At 46.3% G+C, this 22964-nt stretch overlaps 1 protein-coding gene across 2 annotated transcripts in view; it reads right to left on the bottom strand.

The window, feature by feature from the left end:
• Positions 1-19011: 19011 nt before the first annotated feature.
• Positions 19012-22964, bottom strand: part of LIN7B (lin-7 homolog B, crumbs cell polarity complex component) — a 685864-nt gene continuing 681911 nt past the window's right edge. Inside the window, exon 6 of one of the 2 annotated variants that reach the window (XM_073602295.1) lies at positions 19012-19180. In XM_073602295.1, the coding sequence (XP_073458396.1) occupies positions 19027-19180 (154 nt within the window). In that variant the 3' untranslated portion in view covers positions 19012-19026. The remainder of the gene's footprint in view (positions 19181-22964) is intronic. The other variant, XM_073602296.1, reaches the window with a different exon arrangement.

Below are 22964 nucleotides of genomic sequence, written 5' to 3'. Positions count from 1 at the left end.
TGTACCTGTGTATTGTCTTGAGTATTAGTGCCAGGAAGCTAGCTGTTAGGTAATTTGGACATAGTAAAATCCCCAAATCCTCACTAAATTTAATAGGTACGATGCCCGGCGGGTGTGGAGAGGCGACTCTTTGTACATCTTGCCGCATGTATGCGTTCCTTGATCATCCGATCGAGGGCGAATACTGCTGTGCAAAATGTAAGCACATTGTTTCCCTGGAAGCCCAGGTTCTGAATCTGGGGAAGCAACTGTCAGCACTGAGAAGTCCCTCCATACTAAAGGTGGGCCAGGAACGTACACGGCAGGTGCCGGCAGGGGCCAGCACAGAGGCGGGTGGAGACAAAGAGGTGCAGGCACTAGCAAAGAGTAGATGGGTGACAGTCAGGAGGGGTAGAGGGGGAAGTGCCAGAGAGGCCGATCCAGGACTGGAGCATCCCAATAAGTACGAGTGACATTGGTGACATTGGTGAAACCAGTCAGGGACCAGCACTGCTGGAGATGAGAGACTCTCCTAGCTGCCAGGGGAAGAACTCCTCCAGTGAGAGTGGGGGGGCAGCAAAGGGAAAGGAAAGACAGATTCTGGTGGTAGGGGACTCAATTCTTAGAAGGACAGAGAGAGCAATCTGTAACCAAAACCTGAAGCGCCGAACAGTATGTTGTCTACCGGGCGCTCGGGTTCGGCACATCACGGATCTTGTGGACAGATTACTGGGAGGGGCTGGAGAAGACCCGGCTGTCATGGTGCCCGTTGGCACCAATGACAAAGTCAGAGGCAGATGGAGTGTCCTAAAGAATGATTTTAGGGACTTAGGAGCTAAATTAAAGAAAAAAAAGGACCTCCAAGGTAGTGTTCTCAGGAATACTACCGGTACATCGAGCCACACCAGAAAGGCAGAGGGAGATTAGGGAAGTAAACAAGTGGCTGAAGAGCTGGTGTAGTAAGGAGGGGTTTGGGTTCCTGGAGGACTGGGCCGACTTCTCAGTCGGTAACCGGTACTATAGAAGGGACGGACTGCACCTAAATGAGGAGGGTGCAGATCTGCTGGGAATGAAGATGGCCAAAAAGTTAGAGGGGTTTTTAAACTAGGCGATGGGGGGGAGGGTCCAGAGACAGTGATAGCCAGTGCGGAAGATATTCCAGAGGGTAGTATTGGGGCATTAGTGGTAGGTTAACCAAAGCACAAAAACACAAGGTGAGTATAGTAGCAAGTCCTAGTTGCAATCTTGAAACACCCAATACGAGGACAATATGCGACCGGTCCAAACTATGTGGCATGTTCACTAATGCCAGGAGCATGGTGGACAAGATGGGTGAACTAGAGATACTGTTGTACAAGGAGGATTTGGATTTTGTGGGAATTTCAGAGACCTGGTTCAACAGCTCTCATGATTGGCTGGCAAACATTCAAGGGTATACCCTATACCGCAAGGATAGAGAGGGTAAAAAAGGGGGAGGGGTATGCTTATATATCAAGAATAATGTACAAGTGAATGTGAGAGATGACATCACTGAGGGAGCTAGGGAGGAGGTGGAATCTTTATGGGTAGAGCTCCAAAGGGATGAAGCTAAGGGGAAAATAATACTGGGAGTATGCTATAGGCCCCCTAACCTGAGGGAGGAAGTGGAGACGGATCTCCTATCACAAATTGGATTAGCAGCAAGGATGGGAAGTGTTATCATAATGGGGGATTTTAATTATCCAGACATAGACTGGGCGGAGGGAACCGCGCATTCATTTAAGGCTCGCCAGTTCCTTAGTGTCTTGCAGGACAATTTTATGGGTCAGATGGTAGACGCACCAACTAGAAATAAAACATTACTAGATCTACTGATTACCAACAATACAGACCTGATAACAGATGTGGAAATACGGGGCAATTTAGGTAACAGCGATCACAGGTCAATTAGTTTCAGTATAAATCACACAAATAGGAAACATGAAGGGAACACAAAGACACTGAATTTCAAAAGAGCCAACTTCCCTAAACTACAAACCTTGCTAAAAGGCATAAATTGGGATAAAATATTAGGAACAAAGAATACGGAGGAGAGATGGGTTTGCTTTAAGAGCATATTAAATAAGGGCATTAGCCAATGTATCCCATTGGGTAATAAATTTAAAAGAGCGAACAAACATCCTGGATGGCTTAACTCCAATGTAAAAATGCATATAAAAGCAAAGGAGAAGGCCTTCAAAAAATACAAGGTTGAGGGATCATCCTCAGCATTCAGAATTTATAAAGAATGCAATAAGAAATGTAAGGGTGCAATTAGGATGGCTAAGATAGAACATGAAAGACACATAGCGGAGGAGAGCAAAAAAAATCCCAAGAAATTCTTTAAGTATGTAAACAGTAAAAAAGGGAGGACAGACCATATTGGCCCCATAAAGAACGAGGAAGGACATCTGGTTCCAAAGGATGGGGAGATGGCAAAGGTATTGAATTTATTCTTCTCCTCAGTCTTCACGAGTGAATCGGGGGGCTTCAGTAACCAAAACTGCAGTGTTTATCCTCATGACACAACACAGGAAGCACCTACATGGTTAACAGAGGACGGAATTAAAATTAGACTTGAGAAACTTAACATTAATAAATCACCGGGACCAGATGGCTTGCATCCGAGGGTACTTAGGAAACTCAGTCAGGTGATTGCCAGACCGTTGTTCCTAATTTTTACAGTCTATTGACTGGAATGGTACCAGCTGATTGGAGAAAAGCCAATGTAGCACCAATATTTAAAAAGGGCCCAAAAAACATCCCTGGGTATTACAGACCAGTTAGCCTAACATCAATAGTATGTAAACTCTTGGAGGGGATGATAAGGGACTATATACAAGATTTTAGTAATAAGAATGATATCATTAGCAGTAATCAGCATGGATTCATGAAGAATCGTTCTTGCCAAACCAACCTATTAACCTTCTATGAGGAGGTGAGTTGCCATCTAGATAAAGGAAGGCCCGTAGACGTGGTGTATCTGGATTTTGCAAAAGCATTTGACACAGTTCCCCATAAACGTTTACTGTACAAAATAAGGTGCGTTGGCATGGACCATAGGGTGAGTACATGGATTGAAAACTGGCTACAAGGGCGTGTTCAGAGGGTGGTGATAAATGGGGAGTACTCAGAATGGTCAGGGGTGGGTAGTGGGGTTCCCCAGGGTTCTGTGCTGGGACCAATCCTATTTAATTTGTTCATAAACGACCTGGAGGATGGGATAAACAGTTCAATCTCTGTATTTGCAGACGATACTAAGCTAAGCAGGGCAATAACTTCTCCGCAGGATGTGGAAATCTTGCAAAAAGACCTGAACAAATTAATGGGGTGGGCGACTACATGGCAAATGAGGTTCAATGTAGAAAAATGTAAAATAATGCATTTGGGTGGCAAAAATATGAATGCAATCTATACACTGGGGGAGAACCTCTGGGGGAATCTAGGATGGAAAAGGACCTGGGGGTCCTAGTAGATGATAGGCTCAGCAATGGCATGCAATGCCAAGCTGCTGCTAATAAATCAAACAGAATATTGGCATGCATTAAAAGGGGATCAACTGCAGAGATAAAACGATAATTCTCCCGCTCTACAAGACTCTGGTCCGGCCGCACCTGGAGTATGCTGTCCAGTTCTGGGCACCAGTCCTCAGGAGGGACGTACTGGAAATGGAGCGAGTACAAAGAAGGGCAACAAAGCTAATAAAGGGTCTGGAGGATCTTAGTTATGAGGAAAGGTTGCGAGCACTGAACTTATTCTCTCTGGAGAAGAGACGCTTGAGAGGGGATATGATTTCAATTTACAAATACTGTACTGGTGACCCCACAATAGGGATAAAACTTTTTCGCAGAAGAGAGTATAATAAGACTCGTGGCCACTCATTACAATTAGAAGAAAAGAGGTTTAACCTTAAACTACGTAGAGGGTTCTTTACTGTAAGAGCGGCAAGGATGTGGAATTCCCTTTCACAGGCGGTGGTCTCAGCGGGGAGCATTGATAGCTTCAAGAAACTATTAGATAATCACCTGAATGACCGCAATATACAGGGATATGTAATGTAATACTGACACATAATCACACACACATAGGTTGGACTTGATGGACTTGCATCTTTTTTCAACCTCACCTACTATGTAACTATGTAACTATCATTCTGACCCCAGCATTTTTCATTCTTGTCCCAATCATTTTTGGCCACTACTGTCTATTGATATGTAAACAACTTTGTTAAAGCAGAAATTTGGGATCAATAACGTCTAGTTAACATCATTCAATTTTTTTCTACAAATATGTTCAACAATGCTATACCTGGGTCAAGCTGGGCTCCTCCACATCTTCCTGTGTAGAAGGACCAGGGTGGACCTCAGGAGCTGTGGCCTCAGCCGATGTGGAAGGAAGCGTTGAGAGTGATGGGCGTGGTTCTGTTTGGTCTGACAAAAAACGCAGGCTGTTGAAGTACCACAGCCTGGGGACATATATGTCATCTGCTGATGCTTCCAGTCTCTGGGATTTCATGACCTTCTTGCACTCCCTATTATATGTACTACGCAGGCTACCAATTTTGGCCTTCAAATAATTGATATCTGCCGTGGGATACAGAGTCTTCACCAATTCCAACAGTTTCTCAATCGCTGCCTTCCTCTTGATTTTTTTGGAGCAATCCCTACTTTTGACTTGCCATAGACACAGCAGCTCCCGGTACTGCTGTATAAATTCTGGCAAAAAGTCTGGCGCTGTGAATTTATCCACCATTGTGCCTGCAAGACACAACACAAGACAAACCCTAATGTCAGGCTAAACTCATAATCTGGTCCCAGTATAGGCCTCAATCTGTAAGCAGTATAGGCCACTAATAACTGATGCCTCCAATTTACAATTGTACCTTCGTTTTACAGGTATGTTTCATTTTGACCATGCGTTATTGCTTTATATACACTGCGCATGCGTGAAACTCCGCTCACAGTGCGTCATGACACCGGGGCGTGATCATTTCTCCTCTGCATGCGACACACACGGCGGAATATTCTGGAGTGTGACAGCATGACAGATTCTGAGGATTTCAGGCATTCACGCAGTGGTGGATCTTATAGGAGGCACAAAGCCACCCCCATGAGCAAGGCTGAGTTGGTGGAGATGGTGCATATCCTTGAGAAGCACGACTACGATTGCAAGCTGCGCAACTATGAAAGGCTCAATAGCAAAAAGGACCAAATTTTGGAGAAGGTCCTCGCCGTTTTGGAGGTCGAATTTTCGGTCGCACGAACAAAGGACCAAATCCGAAAGTGATGGTCAGATTTAAAGCACCGCGAGCAAGAGCAGATGGAGTCCATCCATCACATAATCAAAAAAGTAAGCAAGGTTTGTATCTAAACAATATGTATATGTGTAAATTAGCTGTTTGTATATGTGCTTTCTCCAAGTAGGAAGTTTTAAAATTCTAGATAATGTTTTCTCTAATCTTTGTCTGAATTTTTTTTTACATTAAGTTAAATATCAAGCAGGTATGAACATTTAAAAATTTTCTTTTTTTGCCATTTTTTGGGTAAAAAATATTTTTTGACTCTTCTTTCAACAGGGATGTACAAAATACAGAGGCTACAGACAAGCCACCAGAGGGGACAAAGGGAGGCTACCATCGCCGGGCCCCAACAGGGGAGACTTCAAGGCCATCTTCCCCCAACATCGTAAGTGACAACTTCAAACACACTCATTTAGCCACTGACAGTGGTGATTCTAGGTGGGCCAAGGGCCCTGGGCTTAGGGCTGAACCTAAGGGGTAAAGAACACTTTCTGGTTGCTGCCTGGCTCATCAGTGCCCATCAATGCAGCCTTGCCAGGGTAGACATGGGTAGAGGAGAGGCCCTCCTATCACAGTCACACAGAGTCACGCCTGCTAGAATGAGCCTCATATATGCCCTATCTCATAGGAGACAAGAGGGGGGGGGCAAATACATGAGTTTTTCAATGTTGGCACTTGTCCAGTGTTTCCTCTCTGTAAAATGACATCACCTTCCCTTTTCGATGCATTTTTAAGGGAAAAAAAACACAGTGCAGCATGGTGTAGTCCACTAGTCATGAGCAAACATTGTCCCCAGTGCAAGGTTGGTCAACTAATGCAGCAAAATGAATGCTAGAAACATATGGGACTTGGGGGGATTAATGAATGTTGTATTATTTCTTTTCAGAGGAAAGTGAGTGTGTTTGTTACACCTGGACCCAACACAGACCTTCCTATTGTGGATGTAACATCCCCTGACGCAAGTCAAACAAAGGGCCAAAGAGACCCAGAAGTGGAAGAAAATATTTGTGAGTCTCTTGTTTGCGCAAGTAAGTATTTTTTGAATCTGTCTTCAAATGTGTATACATGTCAAATGTTTAGATGTCCAAAACAAACATCCACTCCACACATTAGCAAAGTATGTAGGGCCTTAACATTAGTATAGAGAAGGAAGAGGTGGAAGGAGCTGGCAGTGTTGCTAGGTACCCGAGTTTTGTAGACCCAGGCACCAGGGCCAAGATTACAGAATAGTTGCAGTGTGTACATTCCTAGTAGTGTAGGTGTGTGAAGGGCAAGAAGGTTTCAAGCAACAATAGACTGGGTAGGTAAGTATTTCCCCAATTAATTTGACTAGTAACTTGACCAGAATTCACTATGTAGGGCCTCAGCCACTTGACCATTGTTCCCTTAATACTTTTTTCTCTTCTTACAAAGACACGAACTTCCAAGATGCACAATTGGCCGTATGAGTGCAAATATGATGCAGGCTTTGATTGATCTAGAGAAAATAAAGGAGGCTGCCACTGCTTTACAGAGAAGAATACGTGATTATGTCGACATGCTTGCCAAATTTTAAGTTCATCTTGCCTGAAGCTTTCTTCCACTTGTTGGCTCGTGTTTGCAGTTTTAAGATTTCACATGGTTTTATTACTTTTAAGCCCTGGTTCACATTGATGCTACTTTGAAATCGCACTACTTCACTTGAAGTAGCACGATTTCGAAGTAGCAAGGTCAGTGCAATTTCAGGTGCAACTTGATAGACATTTGTGTGGCTTTATGCGCAGGTGTCTATTGAAGTCACACCTGAAATTGGAAAAAGTATTGCAGGAACTAATTTTGCAAATTGTTGTGTCGCCCCTAAATCAATGTCGCACCGATTGGAACAGTGCCATTGCCTCAAATAGGCTGCGACTTGTCATGCGATTGTCATCTCTAGGTACACCACCAGGTCCTGTTTTCTTTATTTTCCGCAGGCCAAAAACGACTGTGTGAATTTCTAACCTCGAAAATGACATCATCACCTGTGCCAAAAAACAAAAAGTATAGAAAACATGACCTAGAAATGCATCTGGAGAAGGAGAGTTGTGAAACACTGCCCTAAGTAATGTTTTAATTGTAATCTTCATGTGTTTTTAAGAATCGCAGAGCCAAAAATTGAAGATGCACACAAATTTGGCCACAAACTTCTGAATTCCCTCATGATCCCATGCCTAAAATGTGTATCTTTCCCTACATCTAGTTGGCTAAAGCCCCAAAACACACAGTGGGGGTCATTTACTATAACGCCGCTGCGCTAACTAGCGCTAATCGTGGTAATTAACGCTAAAACGGTATTCACTATAGCGCTGGTGAGCAAATACTTCCAAAATCGAATTTACTATAGTTCCCTGAAACCAAATAGCACCCAAACCCTTATACCCTGTACACACAGTCGGACTTTCCGACGGAAAATGTGCAATCGGAGCTTGCTGTCAGAAATTCTGACAGTGTGTGGGCTCCATCAGACTTTCTCCACTGGAATTTCTGACTATAAAGTTTGAGAGCTGGCTATAAAATTTTCCGACAACAAAATCCGTTCGCGTAAATTCCGACCGTGTGTAGACAATTCTGACGCACAAAGTGCCACGCATGCTTAGAATAAATTAAGAGACGAAAGCTTTTGGCTACTGCCCCATTTATGATCCCGACGTACGTGTTTTACGTCACCGCGTTCAGAATGATTGGATTTTCTGACAACTTTGTGCGACCGTGTGTATGCAAGATAAGTTTGCCCCAAAATCCATCGGAAAAAATCTGATGGATTTTGTCATCGGAGTGTCCGACCGTGTGTGCAGGGTGTGCAGGGCATATCTCTGCTAAAACCTGGAGAATTGCACATGGAAATATTGGTTAGAGCATGATATAATTGCCTAAATAGTACTGAAATATGTGGTAAATTATTTAAAGATAATCTGCTTTTAAACTGTGTGAAAAAGTGATTTCTACACTGAAAATATCTTTAAAAGTCTGAGAAGAGATAAATTCCCCGTTTTTGTACAACCAGGTGCCAACACAACTGAGCATGCTCAGACCTGCAAATAGCTCTCATTTTAGCTCCAGTGTCTTTTTTACAGAGCGCTATAGTAAATACGAAAATGAGCGCTTAGTAAAAGAGCATATTTTGGAAGTAAAAATCTGCGCTATTATAGTCCAATGCAAGTTTTGCCAATTGATTCTAATGGTACAATTGTAACTTTCACAAATAAATCCTTTTAATGTTGAGATGAAATGTATCTTTCTCTGAAATACATTTTCCTTTGCAACATTGTTGCTTCTACTTAAAATATTTTGTTTTTAAGAATGCTAGAATGTGGAATGTTTTGATGTTTTGGTAAAATATATTTTTCTCTGTCACTTTCACTTGTTACTCTCCATCTCACAACAATATTTACCTAAACTCACACAAGTTTCTTTACAAACCACAAACAATGCCATTGCTAAATTTAAAATGAGTCACAATTTTTTGTGGTTTTTATTATTTCCAAATAATCATAATTTGAGCCCAAAAAATGTGATATGTGTACCAACAGCAGAAAACAAAATGTAATTCCCAAAAATTTGAGGGTAATATCACTATTCTACACTGACCCACAAAAAAACACCAAATATCAAAAAATAAATCAAGAAAAATAACTCTTGGTTAATGTAATCCCATCACCTGTATGTCCAAAGAAATGCAGTATTCTGTGGCTTAGAGGTTAGAGCTTCTGCTTAGCATCCCTGAGCCTCTGGGTTTGATTCCCAAACATGCTGCTTCATGTAGAGAAGTTGTCTCATCTCCCAGGTCCTAAAAATAAATGTAGTATTTATGTGTAGGCAGGGCCGATCCTAGGGTCACAGACGCCTGGGTGCAGAAATATTTTGGGCGCCCCTAGGGGGACGTGGTCATTTTACTCACTCCTCCCCTTTGCAAATGTTTCTATGGCAACGACTCAAACACAGATATGCTCCCCTAAGGAGTCATGGTTAACCTGAGATCCTCCCATGATCTCTTAACAATAAAGAGAACGAGATAGTCAAAGACCGCAAACATACTACAGGAGATGGTCAGATACTGCAAACATAGTACAAGAGATGGTCAGAGACTGCAGACATGATACAAGAAATGGTCAGAGACTGCAGACATAGTACAAGAGATGGTCAGAGACTGCAGACATGATACAAGAAATGGTCAGAGACTGCAGACATGATACAAGAAATGGTCAGAGACTGCAGACATGATACAAGAGATGGTCAGAGACTGCAGACGTGATACAAGAGATGGTCAGAGACTGCAGACATAGTACAAGAGATGGTCAGAGACTGCAGACATAGTACAAGAGATGGTCAAAGACTGCAGACATAGTACAAGAGATGGTCAGAGACTGCAGACATACTACAGAAGATGGTCATCGACTGCAGTTATGATACAAGAGATGGTCAGAGACTGCAGACATACTACAGAAGATGGTCAGAGACTGCAAACATGATACAAGAGATGGTCAGAGACTGCAGACATAGTACAAGAGATGGTCAGAGACTGCATACATATTACAAGAGATGGTCAGAGCCTGCATACATAGCACAAGAGATGGTCAGAGACTGCATACATAGTACAAGAGATGATCAGAGACTGCATACATAGTACAAGAGATGGTCAGAGACTGCATGCATAGTACAAGAGATAGTCAGAGACTGCATGCATAGTACAAGAGATAGTCAGAGACTGCATACATAGTACAAGAGATGGTCAGAGCCTGCATACATTGTACAAGAGATGGTCAGAGCCTACATACATAGTATAAGAAATGATCAGAGACTGCAAACATACTACAGGAGATGATCAGAGATTGCAGACATGATACAAGAGATGGTCAGAGACTGGCTGCGTTCGATGGGCACGGTGGCTGCGTTTGATGGGCACAGTGGCTGCGTTTGATGGGCACAATGGCAGTGTTTGATGGCACAGTGGCTGTGTTTGATGGGCACAGTGGCAGCGTTTGGGCACAGGGGCTGTGTTTTATGGCACAGTGGCTGCTTTTGATGGGCAAAGTGGCAGCGTTTGATGGGCACAGTGGCAGCATTTGATGGGCACAGTGGCTGCGTTTGATGACACAGTGACTGCGTTTGATAACACAGTGACTGCGTTTGATGGGCACAGTGGCTGCGTTTGATGGGCACAGTGGCTGCGTTTTATGGCACAGTGGCAGTGTTTGATGGGCACAGTGGCTGCATTTGATGGGCACAGTGGCTGCATTTGATGGGCACAGTGGCAGAGTTTGATGGCACAGTGGCTGCGTTTTATGGCACAGTGGCTGTGTTTGATGGGCACAGTGGCTGTGGCTGATGGGCACAGTTGCAGCTTTTGATGGGTACAGTGGCTGTGTTGGATGGGCACAGTGGCAACTTTTGATGGGCACATTGGACGTTTGATGGGCACAGTGGCACTGCGTTTGATGGGCACAGTGGGCATTTGATGGGCAGTGGCAGCTTTTGATGGGCACAGTGGGCATTTGATGGACACAGTGGGCATTTGATGGGCACAGTGGCTGCTTATGATGGGCACAGTGGGCGTTTGATGGGCACAGTGGGCGTTTGATGGGCACAGTGGCTGCTTTTAATGGGCACAACTTTGTCACCTACTTGACTGGAGACTGGAGACGCTCACAGCAAGGCACAGCAGCAGCAGCCCTTTCTCTTCAGACATGCTCTGGCTCCGTCTGCTCCCTCTCAGCCACGCTGTCTGAAGAACATGGTAGAGGTGGGTAGGGCTTGCTCACTAGCCGCTGAGGTGGCGTGCAATGAATGCTGGGGCAGCCGCGGTCTCTCACTGACGTCACTGGTTGCTAGCTAGACGCCGACCGGGCGGCCGGCAATTCTAGCAAGCCAAGTGAGCAACCAGTGCAGTCAGCTTCGGCGGTGGCAGCGGCAGCGCCCCTCTTCTGCAGGCACATTACAGCGCTGAGACACGGTGCACCCGCTCAGGATCGGCCCTGTGTGTAGGAGGGTTCCACCACCATTGTAATTCTTGCTAGATACACTATCCAATCAAAAGTATTGGGACGCCTGCCTTTACACACACATAAACTTTAAAGTGGATGTAAACCCAATGTCATCCTTTCTAAACTACTGCCATGGGGGTTATCTATAAGGATATACATGCCTCCTGCATGTATCTTTACCTGTCAAATGTCTCCCCTCTGTCTGTTATTAGACCCGAAAAACTGCAGATTCTGTGGGTGGGTCTGTTGTCTGGAGCTCGGTGGGTGGAGTCGTGATGTCAGTAGACTCCCCACCCACCTCTACACTCCCCTGTGTATTTCTAACACTAAACTTCTGCTATGATCTCTAACATCCAGTGAAAAGACAGGAAAGTAACCACATGACTTCAGCATGCCAAATCATGCTGAGGTGTGGAACAGACAATCCTTGCAGAGCTGCTGAAGAAAGGAGTGGGGGAGGGAATTAAAAAGTACTGCCTGTGTCTTAGGCTAGTGCACGAGATATGTAAATCACCTGTCACTCACAGCAAGGGGGAGTATTTGACAAAGTTTTTCTCAGTTTGTCAAGATTTATCTCACTGAACAATAAAAGAGGATTGCTCAGGGATGGATTAACTCTGTGTGGCAAGACTGGGCTCAAATGATAGGAAATCTTATACTCTACAGTATGATAAAAAAATAAACAAATTTCGGGTTTACATCCACTTTAATGGCCAGCCCAGTCTTAGTCCGTAGGGTTAAAAATTGATTTGGCCCACCCTTTGCAGCTAGAACAGATTCTGGGAAGGCTAGGAAAGCTGTCCATAAGGTTTAGTGTGTCTATGGAAATGTTTGACCTATCTTCTAGGATTGCATTTGTGAGGCCAGGCACTGATGTTGGATGGGAAGGCCTGGCTCGCAGTCTCTGCTCTAATTCAGCCAAAAGGTGGTCTATCAGGTTGAGGTCAGGACTCTGTACAGCCAGTCAAGTTCCTCCACACCAAACTCGCTCATCCATGTCTTTATGGACCTTGCTTTGTGCAGTCATGTCGGAACAGGACATAATCCCCCTCCACCAAATGATTTGGACCAGTGCAAGGTCCATAAAGACACGGATGAGTGAGTTTGGGGTGGAGGAACTTGACTGGCCTGGACAGAGTCCTGACCTCAACAGAACACCTTGGGGATGAATTAGAGCAGAGACTGTGAGCCAGGCCTTCTCATCCAACATCAGTGCCTGACCTCACAAAAGCGCTTGAAGGAATGGTCAAACACTCCCATAGACACACTCCTAAACCTTGTGGACAGCCTTCCCAGAAGAGTTGAAGCTGTTATAGCTGCAAAGGGTGGGCCAAATGAATTTTTAACCCTACGTACTAAGACTGGGATGCCATTACAGTTCATGTGCGTTTAAAGGCAGGCGTCCCAATACTTAAGCCAATATATTGTCTATTGCTTGTGACACTGAGCATTGCTGTGGACTTAGGGCTGGTTAACACCACAGAGATGCAGAGAACATGTGTGAGGCTGCCTGCTGGTGAAGTGGGTAGCAATTCTATTTAGCAGTACTGGGGTTGCTGGTTCAATTCCCCAACATGCTAATGCTTGTGTCAAAGTTTATATGTTCTCCCTGTGTGGATTTCTCACCACAATCCAAAAACATGCTGACATTTTATTTGTCTCCTGTCAAAATAGTCTATGTAAGAAAGTATCATGTGTTCCTGCCCATCAGGTGCAATCACTTTAGACATACACGAAGAGACAGCTTGAGGCTGGGTTCACACTGGTGCGACATGACAGCCGTCCTACTTTGGATCCGACTTTGCCCTGCGACATGAAGCCGGCATGTGTCCGACTTTCAATGAACGGGTATCCGACTTGGATCCCCGCCAATGTCCGGCACTGTGTTTTGTATGAATCTTTAGGGTGAACTGCGTGCCAAATTTTAAATAAAAAACTGGCATGGGTTCCCCCTCCAAGAGCATACCAGGCCCTTGGGTCTGGTATGGACCTTAAGGGGAACCCCCTACGCCAAAAAACCAGCATGGGGGTCCTCCCCAAATCCATACCAGACCTTTATCCTAGCACGCAGCCCGGCCGATCAGGAATGGGGGTGGGGACGAGCGAGTGCCCCCCCCGAACCGTACCAGGCCGCATGCACCCTGCGGGCCCTCCCCCCACCCCAATGCTCTCTGAGCGTTCCGCAATGGACTTATATAGGCTGTGACCCCGCCCCCTTATGCCGTCACAGTCCCTGGGCATACTGGGACTGTGACGTTTTAGGGGGCGTGGTCACCGGGTAATGTTGACCACGCCCCCTTATGATGGCACAGTCCCAGCATGCCCTGGGACAGTGACCTCATAAGGGGGCAGGGTCACCGCCTATATAAGTCCATTGCGGAGGGCTTAGAGAGCATTCCAGACGGAGAGAGCGTCGTGTCAACATTGGAAGAAAAGAAGAAGGCAGAAGGCAGAAGTCCGGGCCACTGCTAGCAATAGAGCTGCAGAAGATAGCGAAGGAGCCGGCAGAAGATCAGGACACCGGGAGGAGACGCCGGAGAGACCCCTGAAGTCGGAAGAAGACCCCCGAAGTCGGAAGAAGACCCCGGAGCTGTCTAATAAATTACTTAAAAAACCTGTGTAGTGTGTTTTTTATTGACACTTTTTTCCCTAGGTGAATGGGTAGGGATACGATGTACCCCATGCTCATTCACAAAGGGTGGTGGGCCGGGATCTGGGGACCCCCTTATTAAAGGGGGCTCCCGGATTCCGATAAGCCCCCCGCCCGCAGACCCCGACAACCAATGGCCAGGGTTGTCGGGAAGAGGCCCTTTGTCCTCATCAACATGGGGACAAGGTGCTTTGGGGTGGGGGGCCGCAGGGCGCCCCCCTGCCCCAAAGCACCCACCCCCCCATGTTGAGGGCATGCGGCCTGATACGGTTCAGGAGGGGGGGCGCTCGCTCGTCCCCACCCCATTCCTGACCGGCCGGGCTGCGTGCTCGGATAAGGGTCTGGTATGGATTCGGGGGGGACCCCCACACTGTTTTTTCGGCGTAGGGGGTTCCCCTTAAGGTCCATACCAGATCCAAGGGCCTGGTATGTTCTTGGAGGGGAACCCATGCTGGTTTTTTATTTAAAATTTGGCGCGGAGTTCCCCCTTAAGATCATCTGAGCACAAGTCGCATGCCGAAGTCGGATCCTGCGAGACGGCGATCCGACTTTGATCCGACTTCAATGATAGTCAATGGGCTGAAGTAGGATCAAAGTCAGACCAAAGTAGTACAAGGAGCATTTCTAAAGTCGGAACAACTTGTGTCGGACCAGTTAGGACGGCTCCCATAGGGAAACAATAAATTTCACACGTCATGCGACATGAGCTCCTAATGTGGGAGCGTTTGTCGGACCAGTGTGAACCCAGCCTGAAAGATACTGGTGGGCATGTACTTCTATTGGGCGTGTGTCAGTGTGCTAACAAAACAACCTACCTTATATAAAGGGCTGCAGTAGGGGGTGTTCGTTTGGCCTGAGAAGGCCAGGTTTTTTGCTGTGATTTGTGGGGGCGAAGGAATGATCTTGTGCATTTTTTCAATCAAAAGTGGGTTTATGTGTCCATGCTTTCAATGTTGTGTGTGTATTGTTCCTGTCTGACCGTGCAAACATGGTTTGGGAGCATGTGCTAACCTTCTACTCTTTGACCTCATTGCTTAATCATGTGCACAAAAATGCAGCTTCCAGCAGAACATAGTCACCAATGTATGTGTGTGGATTTGTGGGGTGGTGGCAGGTGTTATATTTTGAACATGTGGCTTTTTTAATATTATGTTGGAATGCTTTGTAAGAATAATGACTGTTAAGTATGTTTCTATAATCTTGCAGATAAAAATGTGATGTGTTGCCCGTTATACACTGAAAGTAAAGCTGTGTCCACTCTAAGGTTTAGACAAAATTTAGATTGTAAGCTCCTATGAGCAGGGCCCTTAAAACCCAATTGCTAACTGTTTTGCTAAATGTAGCACCATATATCCTGTAGAAATGTTTTTGAAGCTAGTAAATGAAAGTACATAATTTTGTTTCTGCTGGCAAAATAAAAGTAAATTATTGAGCTTGTTTTTTTTTTTTTCTTTTCTTTCTTCTTTTTAATTAGTTTTGGGGGTGGTGGTTTTGGGGAAGTGCAAGATCTTTTATATCTTAGGCTGCTTTCACACTGGAGGCGCTTTGCAGGTGCTAAAAATAGCACCTGCATAGCGCCTATAAAAAGCCTCTCCTCTCACTCGTGTGTGAACTGGCCCTGACCCTAGGTTCACACCTATGCATTTTTTAGTGCATTTTGCAGTTTTCAGAAACAATCTACAGTCCATTTAACATGGTTTCCTACGGTACTAGTTCGCATCTTTGCGATTTGCGACCAGTGCATTTTTGGAAATGGTCGGGGACTTTCTTCACACGATTAGATTTCAATGGAACTGCACCAGAAATGCAAATGTTGCATTTGTGATGTGATTTTTGATGTGTTTTACGGTTATTTTTTAACACTGTATATAGCTGGTTGCTAACCGGGGGGGCCGGGAGGCCAGCTGCCACGTCCTTAACCAATGTATCTTCAGCTGTCAGCAGCTTCCCCACTAAAAGTAAAAAAAAAATGCCAGCCAAAAAAAATTTGCAAAAAAACTGCATGGCCCCCCCCCAGGTCTATACCAAGCCCTTCAGGTGTAGTATGGATTCAGAGGGGACCCCCCATGCCAAAATTTTACAAAAATGGTGTGGGGTCCCCTCCCCCCATTATCAGGCCCTTTGGGTCTGCTATGGCTACTAAGGGGAACACCGCATAAAAAAAAAAATTTTTTTAAATGGCGGGGTCCCCCCGAAAATCCATACCAGGCGCTTCAGGTCTGATATGGACATTAAGGGGAACCCTGCATCAAAAAATGCGTGGGGGTCCCCCCAAAATCCATACCAGGCCCTTCAGGTCTGCTATGGATATTAAGGGAAACCCTGCACCAATTTTTTTTTTTAAATGGCGTGGGGGTCCCCCTAAAATCCATACCAGCCCCTTATCCGAGCACGCAACCTGGCAGGCCACAGGAATAGATGGGGGGGGATGAGAGAGTGCCCCCCCTCCTCCTGAACCATACCAGGCCACATGCCCTAAATGTGGGGAGGGTGCTTTGGGGCCCCCCCAAAACACCTTGTCCCCATGTTGATGGGGACAAGGGCCTCATCCCCACAACCCTTGCCTGGTAGTTGTGGGGGTCTGCAGGCAGGGGGCTTATCAGAATCTGGAAGCCCCCTTTAACAAGGGGGCCATAGATCCCACGCCCCATGTGAATGGGTATCGGGTACATTGTACCCCTACACATTCACCAAACAAAGGAACTGAAATATGACAAAAAACAATAGCCGGTTTTTGACAATTCCTTTTATTGTAAAATAGCTCTGAGCGGTCTTCTCCCCTGAACCCGCTCTCTTCTCCTGGAGCTGTCTCTCTTGCCGCCATCTTCTGTCGCCGTCTCTCCCACCACCACCTTCTTCTTCCACTGCCGTGTTCTTCCTCTCCGCCGTGTTCTTCCTCCCCCCGCCATCTGGTGTTGTCCCCACTGTCTGGTGTCTCTTACACAGCCATGGGGCGTGACCATATGTTGACGTCACAGGCAGAGCCCGCCCCTTTATTTTCTGGAAAAAAGGGGGCAGGTTTTCCATATGATCTCAACGGATGGTCACATCCCATGGCTGTGTAAGAGATGCCAGACAAGGGGAGAACACAACAAAGGAAGACGGCAGGGGAGGCGGAACACGGCGGAGAGGAAGAAAACAGGAAGAACACAGTGGAGAGAGACGGCGACAGAAGACGATGACAAGAGAGATAGCACCAGGAGAAGACGGCGGGTTCGGGGGAGAAGACCACTCAGAGCTATTTTACAATAAAGGAATTGTCAAAAAACGGCTATTGTTTTTTGTCACATTTCAGTGCTTTTTGTGGGTGAATGTGTAGGGGTACAATGTACAGATACCCATTCACATGGGGGGGCCGGGATCTGGGGGCCCCCTTGTTAAAGGGGGCTTCCAGATTCCTAGGCCCCTGCCCGCAGACCCCCACAACCACCAGGCAAGGGTTGTGGGGATGAGGCCCTTGTCCCCATCAACATGGGGACAAGGTGTTTTGGGGGGGACCCCAAAGCACCTTCCCCATGTTGAGGGCATGTGGCCTGGTATGGTTCAGGAGAAGGGGACTGCTCTCTCGTCCCCCCTCTTTTCCTGCAGCCTGCCAGGTTGCGTGCTCAGATAAGGGTCTGGTATGGATTTTGGGGGGACCCCCACACCATTTTTTTAAATTTTGGCGCAGGGTTCCTCTTAATATCCATAACAGACCTAAATGGCCTGGTATGGATTTTGGGGGGGACCCCTACGCCATTTTTTTTAATTTTGATGCGAGGTTCCCCTTAATATTCATACCAGACCCAAAGGGCCTAGTAATGGACTGGGAGGAGAACCATTTTTTTCAGTGATTTTTATCTATATTGCCAGGATCTGACAATACATTACAGCCGCGAGCAGTTTTAAATGACATTTTTTTCCTTTAGAAATGTAATTTTGCTGTGGTACTGTTCTAAACATGGGAAAGATGCGCTACTTTACAGGCATACTAAGCACACCCCCAGGCACGATATTAAAAGGAATATTTCATTTTCATTGTTTCCCTGTTCCTGAAAAAACTGCCATTTTTCAAACTTTTTTTTGCATTGATATACATCCCCTGGGGCAGGACCCGGGTCCTCATACACTTTTTATGGCAATAACTTGCATATAAGCCTTTAAAATTAGCACTTTTGATTTTTCATGTTCGCACACATTTTTTGGCCTCTTCGCAAGTTCTGGTGCGAACCGGGGGCGTTCGGCTCATCCCTACCCAATGGCACATGAGCATGGTTGGTACCATAATATTAATGTCTCAAATGCACAACATTATTGTATAAAATGAAAAGAATCAAACATTAGTAATAGTATTTTCTAAGGGTGATTGTGCTCAGCTCTATAGCGTAGTGGTATGCCCTGCTACCTTCAAAGGTTCAAGCCATGGGTTTGGATCCCACCAATGGTCTCACCTCCTGAAAACGTACATTGTACTCAGCAGCATAATTTGTGAATGCACATCAATTTGGTTTATTCCATAATTTTAACTCTTCAAATGCATGCATTGGTATGTAATTATTCAATAATATTGTGTTGTGGAATTAAAAAAAACAGCTATTCAAAAATCAAGGAAAAAAACGGCCCTTGAGTCTGGTATGGCTATTAAGGGGAACTCCGCGCCAAATAAAAAAAAAAATGACTCAGGGGTCCCCCCCAAGATTCATACCGGACCCTTCAGGTCCGTTATGGATATTAAGGAGAACCCTGCGCCAAAATAAAAAAATAAATATGCGTAGGGGTCCCCCCAACATCTATACCAGACCCTATCCGAGCACGCAACCTGGCAGGCTACAGGAATAGAGGGGGGATGAGAGAGTGGCCCCCTTCGTCCTGAACTGTACCAGGCCACATGCCCTCAACATGGGGATGGTGCTTTGGGGTCCCCCCCAAAACAACTTGTCCCCATGTTGATGGGGACAAGGGCCTCATCCCCACAACCCTTGCCCGGTGGTTGTGGGGGTCTGCGGACAGGGGGCTTATCGGAATCTGGAAGCCACCTTTAACAAGGGGACCCCCAGATCCCGGCCCCCCTTATGTAAATGGACATCAAGTACATTGTACCTCTACACATTCACCAAAAAAAAGCAGTAAAATGTGACAAAAGACAATAGCCGGTTTTTGACAATCCCTTTATTAAAAAATGTCTTCTTCTTTCCCTGATTCTTCCTCCGGCCTTCTCTATCTTCCTCCAGCTTCTCTTCTTCCCCCCGCTTCTTCCTGCAAAACAACAACATAGAAATGAAGTTACAGTACATGATTTATTTATTACAATCTAGAATACATATCAGATATTTTGTATCAAATATATAGGTAATAACAAGACTTACACTAAATATGCTGCTCATAGCATGCAATACAGATAGAAAATAGACATGGCAAATATGCATGGAATAATAAAACAAATGAAAAGCATACACTCCTGATGAATGGCTGTAATGCCAGGAAACGCGTTGAGTGCCACTAGATGCCAACAGTTACTTGTCTCTATTGCATACATAGGCGTGCACAAGGGGGTGCCAGGTGTGCCTAATCCCCTGACATACTTGTCTACACCTGGATTAGAGGGGCAGCAGGCGGCATATAGAACAACTGATGCTCTGCATTTTCCGCCCTCCAGCCGTTGAATGCCTTCGGGGGGAAGAGGAGGAATGCTCGCTTGAGCATTCAGTGGCTGCATGAAGGAAAATGCAGAGCATCGGTTGTTCTATATGCTGCCCCTCTGACTCTCTCATCCAGCCTGGTGCTCTATGTTTCTATTGGCTACTGTACTAGAACTGCTGGCTCCGCCTCCTAGCTCCCCCTGACTCCTTTGTTCTAAGTAACTGCTGCAGGACCGCCCACTCAGCTTCTCCGCCGCTCCGCCCATTGAATTTACAGCAGCAGGCAGATGGGGGCATGGCGTCCGGGGGACTGCAATATCCAGCTGATCCAGTAGCAAGAGCGAAGGAGGTCTCCACTGTGTGAGAAAACACGTGAAGCCTGGAGGGAGCCGGAGACACAGCAAGCATGGAGTCCATACTGAGAGCAAGTGAGTGCCACCGATCCCATCCATCCCCCCACCCAGCACTGCCACCGATCCCATCCAATCCCGCACCTAGCACTGCCACTGATCCCATCCATCCCCCCACCCTGCACTGCCACCGATCCCATCCATCCCCCCACCCATCACTGCCACCGATCCAATCCATCCCCCTACCCAGCACTGCCACCGATCCCATCCATCCCCACACCCAGCACTGCCACTGATCCCATCCATCCCCCCACCCAGCACTGCCACGATCCCATCCATCCCCCCATCCAGCACTGCCACCGATCCCATCCATCCCCCCACCCAGCACTGCCACCGATCCCATGCACCCCCCACCCAGCACTGCCACCGATCCCATCCATCCCCCCATCCAGCACTGCCACCTATCCCATCCATCCCCTCACCCAGCACTGCCATCAATCCCATCCCCCACCACACTGCTGCCATGCCCCCCAGCACTGCCACTCATCCTATCTCCCCCACTCAGCACTGCCACTAATCCCACCCCTCCACCACTGCTGCCACTGATCTCATGCCCCTCAACACTGCCACTCATCCTATCTCCCCCCAGCATTGCTACTGATCCCCCTTCCACTGCCACTCATCCCTCCAGTACTGCCTCTAATCCCCCCCACTACAACCCCCACCACTGCCACCAATCCCATCAACCCCCAGCACTGCCAATGATCCCCCCCAACCTTGCCACAACCACCATCAACACCACTGATCCCATCAACTTTCCAACACTGCCACTGATCCCATCAATCCCCTAGCACTGCCACTGATCCCCCCCCCCCACCACTGCCACTTATCCCACCCTAGTACTGCCACTGATCCCATTACCCCCCACCACAACAGCCACTGATCCCATCAACCCCCTAGCACTGCTACTGATCACCCCCCCTCTCCAGTACTGCCACTGATCACCCCCCCTCTCCAGCACTGCCACTGATCACCTCCACCACCACTTCCAACTGATCCCATCTCCCTCCTCTCTCACCCCCACTTTCTCCCTCTGACCAGCTCCGCCATAAGATGTAAAATGTATTGAAATATTACAAATCGTTTTAACACATTTCAAAATGTTTGTTTACATTTATTTAAAACCCACACACGTGTGTGTTTGAGTTTTGGGGTGCACACCCTTAATCCAATAAGCTGCGCATGCCTATGATTACATGTTTTTCAATCGATTTATTATACCATGTATATTTGCCATGTCTATTTTCTATCTGTATTCTATGCTATGAGCAGCATATTTAGTGTAAGTCTTGTGACTACCCATCTATTTGATACAAAATATCTGATATGTATTCTAGATTGTAATACATAAATCATGTACTGTAACTTCATTTCTACGTTGTTGTTTTCTCCTGACATGGCGTTCCCTCATTTAAAGTCCCACAAACTCTTCCTTTCTACCTACCAAATCAGGGACGGAGGCCACACTGTGTTTTATATAGTGTGTATGTCAGGTCACGTCCATTTACTTTATAGTGTAAATTTGTTGTCCCCTCAAAATAACTCAACACGCAGCCATTAATGTCTAAACCACTGGCAACAAAAGTGAGTACACCCCTAAGTGAAAATGTCCAAATTGGGCCCAATTAACGATTTTCCCTCCCCGGTTTCATGTGACTCATTAGTCTTATAAGGTTTCAGGTGTGAATGGGGAGTAGGTGTGTTAAATTTGGCGTTATTGCTCTCACTCTCTCATACCGGTCACTGGAAGTTCAACATAGCACCTCATGGCAAATAACTCTGAGGATCTGAAAAAAAGAATTGTTGCTCTACATAAAGAAGACCTGGGCTATAGGAAGATTGCCAAAACCCTGAAACTGAGCTGTAGCATGGTGGCCAAGACCATACAGCGGTTTAACAGCTCAGATTCCACTCAGAACAGGCCTCGCCATGGTCGACCAAAGAGGTTGAGTGCACGTGCTCAGCATCATATCCAGAGGTTGTCTATGGGAAATAGACTTATGAATGCTGTCAGCATTGCTGCAGAGGTTGAAGGGGTGGGGGGGACAGTCTATCAGTGCTCAGACCATATGTCGCACACTGCATCAAATTGGTCTGCATGGCTGTCGTCCCAGAAGGAAGCCTCTTCTAAAGATGATGCAGAATAAAGCCTGCAAACAGTTTGCCTAAGACAAGCAGACTAAGGACATGGATTACTGGAACCATGTCCTGTGGTCTGATGAGATCAAGATAAATTTATTTGGTTCAGATGGTGTCAATTATGTGTGGCGGCAACCAGGTGAGGAGTACAAAGACAAGTGTGTCTTGCCTAGAGTCAAGCATTGTGGTGGGAGTGTCATGGTCTGGAGCTGCATGAGTGCTGCCGGCACAGAGAAGCTAAAGTTCATTGAGTGAACCATGAATGTCAACATGTACTGTGACATACTGAAGCAGAACATGATCCCCTCCCTTCGGTGCCTGGGCCGCAGGGCAGTATTCCAACATAACGACCCCAAACACACCTCCAAGATGATCACTGCCTTGCTAAAGAAGCTGAGGGTAAAGGTGATTGTCAGGAGACTAGTAGACCAGACTGTGTGGACTGCACAGAGATAACCCAAAACACATGTAAGTGAATAGTGATATTTATTAAAATAGGTGATAATTCAGGAAATACAAACAGTGCAACACCAACACAACAAACCCACTACAAACAACAATATCTACAGCAAGGGGCAATACCGGAATCACAGATGTCAGCCAGGCCAGGGTCATACACAGCAGGTCAGCAAGAACAAGGGATATACCAGAGACATAAACGTTTAGCCAAGCCAAGGTCATACACAGGAAGATCAGTAAATGAGGGACAGGGAACCAACAGGACAGAGAGGAGATGGATCGGGCTGAAGGGTACAGGAACACAGAAGGGATCGGGTCAGGATAAGCTTGGGCACAAGGTCAGATGCAGGCTCAGGATCGGGTAACAGGCAAACAAGGTCAGGGCTCAAGGAG

Source organism: Aquarana catesbeiana, linkage group LG10, assembly GCF_042186555.1.
Source record: "Aquarana catesbeiana isolate 2022-GZ linkage group LG10, ASM4218655v1, whole genome shotgun sequence".
NCBI lineage: Eukaryota > Metazoa > Chordata > Amphibia > Anura > Ranidae > Aquarana > Aquarana catesbeiana.
This window is presented reverse-complemented; position numbering and strand designations above follow the sequence as displayed.